Here is a 10,081-nt window from a genome sequence, read left to right as displayed (position 1 = left end):
GTAAGACATCGACGTCACAGGTGTCCCGGTGACCCTTCACTTCTTTCAGAGAGAGAGAGGGCGAGAGAGAGGAGAGCGGGGAGAAAGACGAGAGAGGGGGAGAGAGGAGAGAGGGGGCGAGAGAGGAGAGCAGGGATAGAGGGGGAGAGAGGGAGGGAGAGGAGAGAGGGTGAGAGAGAGGAGAGCAGGGATAGAGGAGGAGCGAGGGAGGGAGAGAGGGGGAGATAGAGGAGAGCAGGGATAGAGGGGGAGAGGGGGAGGAGAGAGAAGAGAGGGCGAGAGAGAGGAGAGCAGGGATAGAGGGGGAGAGAGGGAGGGAGAGAGGAGAGAGGGCGAGAGAGAGGAGAGCAGGGATAGAGAGGGAGAGAGGGAGGGAGAGAGGAGAGAGGGCGAGAGAGAGGAGAGCGGGGAGAAAGAGGAGAGAGGGGGAGAGGGTGTAGAGGGGGAGAGAGAGGAGAGCAGGGATAGAGGGGGAGAGAGAAGAGCCGTGAGAAAGAGGAGAGAGGGGGAGAGAGGAGAGAGGGGGAGAGAGAAGAGAGGTGAGAAAGAGGAGAGAGGGGGAGAGAAAGAGGAGAGAGAGAGAAGCAGAGTGGGAGGAGGGACAGAGCATCAACTGCAGCATAAAAATGAGGAAGGGGAGGGGTGATGAGGGAGAGTGAGGATAGAGAGGGAGGGAAGGAAGGAGAGAGAGGGAGAGATGGAGAGAGGGAAGGAGCATGTTGTTCACTGTAGAGCTTTCATTGATAAAGTAGCTCTCGCCTTGCGCTGGTCTCTGTCTGCAGCTGGAGTGTGAACGTAGCATTAACAGCACATCACTCTCTCTCTCGTTCAACCTGCAACAGAAACAACAAAGCAACAAAACCACAGCTAGCAGAGCAGATGCACAGGGACCATAACAGCAGAGCTGGGACCAACAGATCAGGGACCATAACAGCAGAGCTGGGACCAACAGATCAGGGACCATAACAGCAGAGCTGGGACCAACAGATCAGGGACCATAACAGCAGAGCTGGGACCAACAGATCAGGGACCATAACAGCAGAGCTGGGACCAGGATAGCAAGAGGTAAGACAGAATACACACGCACGCACGCACGCACACACACGCACACACACACACTCACACCCACAGACTAATGCACACAGAGGAGAACATACATGCTCGTGCCGGAATGTAAACAAAGACTGAAGCATGGACAGGCAATGAGCAAAACAATCTCCGTCTCAATCTGCAGTCGCATCAGCAAGGAACACTCCACTCCTGTCTCAAACAGGGACGGGGTCTATAGAAGTCTAGTCTGCTATCTCTCTGTCTCTCACTCTCTCTATTCTCCCTTTCTCTCTATCTATTATCCCTCTCCTCCTCTCTCTTTCTCTCTCCTCCTTCCCCACCTCTCTATCCCCCCCTTTCTCTCTCTCTCTCTCTCTCCTTACCACTCTCTCTTTTCCCCTTATCTATTTCTTTCATTCTCTTTATCTCTGAATCCCTCCTGTTTCTCTCAGACTCCTCTCACTCCTCCCTCATTACTCTCCCTCTCTCCCTCTCTCTCTCTCTCTCTCTCTCACTCTCTCTCTCTCTCTTTCTCTCAGCCTGTCAATCCATCACTCTGGGCTCTGCCGAGGCTAGTGTTCTACCACTGGCCAACATGAAGCTGCTGAACGGAGGAGGAGGAGGAGGAGGAGGAGGAGGAAAAGGAGAAGGACGAGGAGGAGGACGAGGAGGAGGAGGAGGAGGAGGAGGAGAAGAAGAAGTAAGAGGAGGAGGAGGACGAGGAGGAGGAGGAGAAGGACGAGTAGGAGGAGGAGGAGAGAAGAATGCATTCTCCTTCAAGAAGTGTTCTGCTTTTCAGTTTGTGAAGAGAAAGGTGAGCTCCAACAGTGCACAGGATGTAATTGTGGAAGTACGAGACAATGAAATAGCATTTTAATTTAATCCTCCAGAAAAAATAAAACTAAAAAAAATATTATGGTTAAACTCAAATATACTGATTGAAAATCTATATGGAAAAAAAATATTACGAATATAAATGGTTATGTTATGTGACATATGCAGAAAATGTACAGAGCATTCGGAGAGTATTCAGACCCCTTGACTTATTCCACGTTACAGTCTAAAATTGATTCAATCGTTTTTTTCACCCCTCATCACTCTACACACAATACCCCATAGTGTCAAAGCAAAAACTGTTTTTTAGACATTTTTCCAAATTTATAAAATAAAAAAAACTGAAAAATCACATTCAAATAATTATTCAGACCATCATTACAGTACTCAGTACTTTGTTGAAGCACCTTTGGCAACGATTACAGCCTGGAGTCTACTTGGGTATGACGCTATACGCTTGGCACACCTGCATTTGGGGAGTTTCTCCCAATCCTCTCTGCAGGTCCTCTCAAACTCTGTCAGGTTGGATGGGGAGCGTCGCTGCACAGCTATTTTCAGGTCTCTCCAGAGATGTTCGTATGGGTTCAAGTCCGGGCTCCGGCTGGGCCACTAAAGGACATTCAGAGACTTGTCCCGAAGCCACTCCTACGTTGTCTTGGCTGTGTTCTTAGTGTCGTTGTCCTGCTGGAAGGTGAACCTTTGCACCAGTTTGAGGTCCTAAGCGCTCTGGAGCAGGTTTTTATCAAGGATCTTTGTACTTTATCATCTGTACAGATGATGGAACAGATGATGTAATGATAAAACAGATGATGTAATGATAGAACAGATGATGTAATGATGGAACAGATGATGTAATGATAGAACAGATGATGGAACAGATGATGTAATGATAGAACAGATGATGTAATGATAGAACAGATGATGTAATGATGGAACAGATGATGGAATGATAGAACAGATGATGTAATGATAGAACAGATGATGTAATGATAGAACAGATGATAGAACAGATGATGTAATGATAGAACAGATGATGTAATGATAGAACAGGTGATGTAATGATAGAACAGATGACAGAACAGATGATGTAATGATAGAACAGATGATGTAATGATGGAACAGATGATGGAATGATAGAACAGATGATGTAATGATGGAACAGATGATGGAATGATAGAACAGATGATGGAATAGATGATGTAATGAAGGAACAGATGATGTAATGATAGAACAGATGATGGAACAGATGATGTAATGATAGAACAGATGATGTAATGATAGAACAGATGATGTAATGACGGAACAGATGATGTAATGATAGAACAGATGATGTAATGATGGAACAGATGATGGAATGATAGAACAGATGATGTAATGATGGAACAGATGATGGAACAGTTGATATAATGATAGAACAGATGACGCAATGATAGAACAGATGATGTAATGATAGAACAGATGATAGAACAGATGATGTAATGATAGCACAGATGATGTAATGATAGAACAGATGATGTAATGATAGAACAGATGATGTAATGATAGAACAGATGATGTAATGATAGAACAGATGATGTAATGATGGAACAGATGATGTAATGATGGAACAGATGATGTAATGATAGAACAGATGATGGAACAGTTGATATAATGATAGAAAAGATGATGCAATGATAGAACAGATGATGTAATGATGGAACAGATGATGTAATGATGTAGTAGATGAAGTAATGATGGAACAGATGATGTAATGATAGAACAGATGATGGACCAGATGATGTAATGATAGCACAGATGATGTAATGATAGAACAGATGATGTAATGATAGAACAGATGATGTAATGATAGAACAGATGATGTAATGATAGAACAGATGATGTAATGATAGAACAGATGATAGAACAGATGATGTAATGATAGCACAGATGATGTAATGATAGAACAGATGATGTAATGATAGAACAGATGATGTAATGATAGAACAGATGATGTAATGATAGAACAGATGATGTAATGATAGAACAGATGATGTAATGATGGAACAGATGATGTAATGATGGAACAGATGATGTAATGATAGAACAGATGATAGAACAGATGATGTAATGATAGCACAGATGATGTAATGATAGAACAGATGATGTAATGATGGAACAGATGATGTAATGATAGAACAGATGATGTAATGATAGAACAGATGATGTAATGATAGAACAGATGATGTAATGATGGAACAGATTATGTAATGATGGAACAGATGATGTAATGATAGAACAGATGATGTAATGATGGAACAGATGATAGAACAGATGATGTAATGATGGAACAGATGATGTAAAGATGGAACAGATGATGTAATGATGGAACAGATGATGTAATGATGTAGTAGATGAAGTAATGATGGAACAGATGATGTAATGATAGAACAGATGATGGACCAGATGATGTAATGATGGAACAGATGATGTAATGATGGAACAGATGATGTAATGATGGACCAGATGATGTAATGATAGAACAGATGATGTAATTATAGAACAGATGATGTAATGATGGAACAGATGATGTAATGATGGAACAGATGATGGAACAGATGATGTAATGATAGAACAGATGATGTAATGATAGAACAGATTATATAATGATGGAACAGATGATGGAACAGATGATGTAATTATAGAACAGATGATGTAATGATGGAACAGATGATGTAATGATATAACAGATGATGTAATGATGGAACAGATGATGTAATGATGGAACAGATGATTTAATGATAGAACAGATGATGTAATGATGGAACAGATGATGTAATGATGGAACAGATGATTTAATGATAGAACAGATGATGTAATGATGGAACAGATGATTTAATGATAGAACAGATGATGTAATGATAGAACAGATGATGTAATGATGGAACAGATGATAGAACAGATGATGTAATGATGGAACAGATGATGTAAAGATGGAACAGATGATGTAATGATGGAACAGATGATGTAATGATGTAGTAGATGAAGTAATGATGGAACAGATGATGTAATGATAGAACAGATGATGGACCAGATGATGTAATGATGGAACAGATGATGTAATGATGGAACAGATGATGTAATGATGGACCAGATGATGTAATGATAGAACAGATGATGTAATTATAGAACAGATGATGTAATGATGTAACAGATGATGTAATGATGGAACAGATGATGGAACAGATGATGTAATGATAGAACAGATGATGTAATGATAGAACAGATTATATAATGATGGAACAGATGATGGAACAGATGATGTAATTATAGAACAGATGATGTAATGATGGAACAGATGATGTAATGATATAACAGATGATGTAATGATGGAACAGATGATTTAATGATAGAACAGATGATGTAATGATGGAACAGATGATGTAATGATGGAACAGATGATTTAATGATAGAACAGATGATGTAATGATGGAACAGATGATTTAATGATAGAACAGATGATGTAATGAGGGAACAGATGATGTAATGATAGAACAGATGATGTAATGATAGAACAGATTATATAATGATGGAACAGATGATGGAACAGATGATGTAATTATAGAACAGATGATGTAATGATGGAACAGATGATGTAATGATAGAACAGATGATGTAACGATGGAACAGATGATGTAATGATGGAACAGATGATTTAATGATAGAACAGATGATGTAATGATGGAACAGATGAGGTTTTAATGATGGAACAGATGATTTAATGATGGAACAGATGATGTAATGATGTAATGGATGATTTAATGATAGAACAGATGATGTAATGAGTGAACAGATGATGTAATGATGGGAGCTCCATCACACTAGCCTCTGTTTACTAATATCCAAGCGTGGAACTTCCTGTGTGTGTGTGTGTGTGTGTGTGTGTGTGTGTGTGTGTGTGTGTGTGTGTGTGTGTGTGTGTGTGTGTGTGTGTGTGTGTGTGTGTGTGGACATCAGATGGATAAAGAGGCTCTCTGCACCAGTCACATAAAGGAGAGAGGAGAAGGCATGATTCATTTATAAACCAGCCTGAAGACCAGATGACTAGCTTTACAGTAAAGAGGAGAGGAGATGATAATATTTAATATGATTCCAACATAGTCCGTCATATGGATAAAGGTATTTGTTGGTAGAATATACAGTACTGTTAGATGATTGGTGGTATTTATTATTATTTTATTTGCTATTATTTGTATGATTATTATTATCACTCTTGATATAATTAGTTATTATTAATTATGAGTATTTCCCATTTGTTTTGTTATCTTTTGTTATTTGGCTTATTCCAAAAGAGGATGCTCCTCTCATAGGCCGATGGGGGTTTTGTCTGGGTGCCTGAAGGGTGGCAGTAAATGACGGAGTCATCTATGATCGTTGGAAAGAGGAAGAAAAATACATTAAGCACATGCTTTCTTTTCAGTCTCCTCCGTTTCCACTAACTGAAGTTAGTTGTTTCCTAATAATTGTGTAAAATTAACAGAAAGTACAGAAAGACTTGTGTCAAATTGCAGAGGAGGAACTTCTTGCTGATATTCAAGTTTTAAAACTCCCGGGATGGATTCCAGTTGAAGGTAAATGAAACCTTTAAAAATAAAATCTATTCCAAGATCCAGTATTAGCATGTTTTAACAACTCCTATAAAAATGGTAAACTATCAGGTACTCAGCAAGAAGGTCTGATTTCTATATTACTGAAACAGAAACAGCTGGTAAATACAGCATACAGATCCAGTCTACCTAAAAAACCAGGCCTGGCATTCATTGATCCAGTCTACCTAAAAAAACTGGAGGCCCCTTACACTTCAATGTTGTGATGCAAAAATTATAGCATAATGTATTGCACATAGAATAAAAAAAAGGTATTGTTGGATATTTTTCATCCTGATCAGAAAGTTTTTTTTAACTCACTGTTCCTTTTTTTATTTTATTTATTTCACCTTTATTTAACCAGGTAGGCTAGTTGAGAACAAGTTCTCATTTACAACTGCGACCTGGCCAAGATAAAGCATAGCAGTGTGAACAGACAACACAGAGTTACACATGGAGTAAACAATTAACAAGTCAATAACACAGTAGAAAAAAAGGGGAGTCTATATACAATGTGTGCAAAAGGCATGAGGAGGTAGGCAAATAATTACAATATTGCAGATTAACACTGGAGTGATAAATGGTCATGTACAGGTAGAGATATTGATGTGCAAAAGAGCAGAAAAGTAAATAAATAAAAACAGTATGGAGATGAGGTAGGTATAATTGGGTGGGCTATTTACCGATAAGACTATGTACAGCTGCAGCGATCGGTTAGCTGCTCAGATAGCAGATGTTTGAAGTTGGTGAGGGAGATAAAGGTCTCCAACTTCAGCGATTTTTGCAATTCGTTCCAGTCACAGGCAGCAGAGTACTGGAACGAAAGGCGGCCAAATGAGGTGTTGGCTTTAGGGATGATCAGTGAGATACACCTGCTGGAGCGCTTGCTACGGATGGGTGTTGCCATCATGACCAGTGAACTGAGATAAGGCGGAGCTTTACCTAGCATGGCCTTGTAGACGACCTGGAGCCAGTGGGTCTTGCGACGAATATGTAGCGAGGGCCAGCCGACTAGAGCATACAAGTCGCAGTGGTGGGTAGTATAAGGTGCTTTAGTGACAAAACGGATGGCACTGTGATAAACTGCATCCAGTTTGCTGAGAAGAGTGTTGGAAGCAATTTTGTAGATGACATCGCCGAAGTCGAGGATTGGTAGGATAGTCAGTTTTACTAGGGTAAGCTTGGCAGCGTGAGTGAAGGAGGCTTTGTTACGGAATAGAAAGCCGACTCTTGATTCGATTTTCGATTGGAGATGTTTGATATGAGTCTGGAAGGAGAGTTTGCAGTCTAGCCAGACACCTAGGTACTTATAGGTGTCCACATATTCAAGGTCGGAACCATCCAGTGTGGTGATGCTAGTCGGGAATGCGGGTGCAGGCAGCGATCGGTTGAAAAGCATGCATTTGGTTTTACTAGCGTTTAAGAGCAGTTGGAGGCCACGGAAGGAGTGTTGTATGGCATTGAAGCTCGTTTGGAGGTTAGATAGCACAGTGTCCAATGACGGGCCGAAAGTATATAGAATGGTGCCGTCTGCGTAGAGGTGGATCAGGGAATCGCCCGCAGCAAGAGCAACATCATTGATATATACAGAGAAAAGAGTCGGCCCGAGAATTGAACCCTGTGGCACCCCCATAGAGACTGCCAGAGGACCGGACAGCATGCCCTCCGATTTGACACACTGAACTCTGTCTGCAAAGTAATTGGTGAACCAGGCAAGGCAGTCATCCGAAAAACCGAGGCTACTGAGTCTGCCGATAAGAATATGGTGATTGACAGAGTCGAAAGCCTTGGCAAGGTCGATGAAGACGGCTGCACAGTACTGTCTTTTATCGATGGCGGTTATGATGTCGTTTAATACCTTGAGTGTGGCTGAGGTGCACCCGTGACCGGCTCGGAAACCAGATTGCACAGCGGAGAAGGTACGGTGGGATTCGAGATGGTCAGTGACCTGTTTGTTGACTTGGCTTTCGAAGACCTTAGATAGGCAAGGCAGAATGGATATAGGTCTGTAACAGTTTGGGTCCAGGGTGTCACCCCCTTTGAAGAGGGGGATGACTGCAGCAGCTTTCCAATCCTTGGGGATCTCAGACGATATGAAAGACAGGTTGAACAGGCTGGTAATAGGGGTTGCGACAATGGCGGCGGATAGTTTCAGAAATAGAGGGTCCAGATTGTCAAGCCCAGCTGATTTATACGGGTCCAGGTTTTGCAGCTCTTTCAGAACATCTGCTATCTGGATTTGGGTAAAGGAGAACCTGGAGAGGCTTGGGCGAGGAGCTGCGGGGGGGCCGGAGCTGTTGGTCGAGGTTGGAGTAGCCAGGCGGAAGGCATGGCCAGCCGTTGAGAAATGCTTGTTGAAGTTTTCAATAATCATGGATTTGTCGGTGGTGACCGTGTTCCCTAGCCTCAGTGCAGTAGGCAGCTGGGAGGAGGTGCCTCCATGGACTTCACAGTGTCCCAGAACTTTTTGGAGTTGGAGCTACTGGATGCAAACTTCTGCCTGAAGAAGCTGGCCTTAGCTTTCCTGACTGACTGCGTGTATTGGTTCCTGACTTCCCTGAACAGTTGCATATCGCGGGGACTGTTCGATGCTATTGCAGTCCGCCACAGGATGTTTTTGTGCTGGTCGAGGGCAGTCAGGTCTGGAGTGAACCAAGGGCTGTATCTGTTCTTAGTTCTGCATTTTTTGAACGGAGCATGCTTATCTAAAATGGTGAGGAAGTTACTCTTAAAGAATGACCAGGCATCCTCAACTGACGGGATGAGGTCAATGTCCTTCCAGGGTACCTGGGCCAGGTCGATTAGAAAGGCCTGCTCACAGAAGTGTTTTAGGGAGCGTTTGACAGTGATGAGGGGTGGTCGTTTGACTGCGGCACCGTAGCAGATACAGGCAATGAGGCAGTGATCGCTGAGATCCTGGTTGAAGACGGAGGAGGTGTATTTGGAGGGCCAGTTGGTCAGGATGATGTCTATGAGGGTGCCCTTGTTTACAGATTTAGGGTTGTACCTGGTGGGTTCCTTGATGATTTGTGTGAGATTGAGGGCATCTAGCTTAGATTGTAGGACTACCGGGGTGTTAAGCATATCCCAGTTTAGGTCACCTAACAGAACAAACTCTGAAGCTAGATGGGGGGCAATCAATTCACAAATGGTGTCCAGGGCACAGCTGGGAGCTGAGGGGGGTCTGTAGCAGGCGGCAACAGTGAGAGACTTATTTCTGGAGAGAGTAATTTTCAGAATTAGTAGTTCGAACTGTTTGGGTATGGACCTGGAAAGTATGACATTACTTTGCAGGCTATCTCTGCAGTAGACTGTAACTCCTCCCCCTTTGGCAGTTCTATCTTGACGGAAGATGTTATAGTTGGGTATGGAAATCTCTGAATTTTTGGTGGCCTTCCTGAGCCAGGATTCAGACACGGCAAGGACATCAGGGTTAGCAGAGTGTGCTAAAGCAGTGAGTAAAACAAACTTAGGGAGAAGGCTTCTGATGTTGACATGCATGAAACCAAGTCTTTTTCGATCACAGAAGTCAACAAATGAGGGTGCCTGGGGACATGCAGGGCCTGGGTTTACCT

At 42.5% G+C, this 10,081-nt stretch overlaps 1 protein-coding gene across 1 annotated transcript in view; it reads left to right on the top strand.

Annotated features, from left to right (window-relative positions):
• The first annotated feature begins 605 nt into the window (after positions 1-605).
• sgk1 (serum/glucocorticoid regulated kinase 1) overlaps positions 606-10,081 on the top strand; it is a 130,381-nt gene continuing 120,905 nt past the window's right edge. Inside the window, exons 1-2 of the mRNA XM_064991772.1 lie at positions 606-1,065; positions 1,590-1,864. Coding sequence (XP_064847844.1) covers positions 1,646-1,864 — 219 coding nt within the window. The 5' untranslated portion in view covers positions 606-1,065; positions 1,590-1,645. The remainder of the gene's footprint in view (positions 1,066-1,589; positions 1,865-10,081) is intronic.

The sequence above is a fragment of the Oncorhynchus masou genome, chromosome 16 (genome assembly GCF_036934945.1).
Source record: "Oncorhynchus masou masou isolate Uvic2021 chromosome 16, UVic_Omas_1.1, whole genome shotgun sequence".
Taxonomy (NCBI): domain Eukaryota; kingdom Metazoa; phylum Chordata; class Actinopteri; order Salmoniformes; family Salmonidae; genus Oncorhynchus; species Oncorhynchus masou.
Note: the sequence above shows the minus strand (reverse complement) of the source record. Positions and strands in the feature narration are given on the sequence as shown.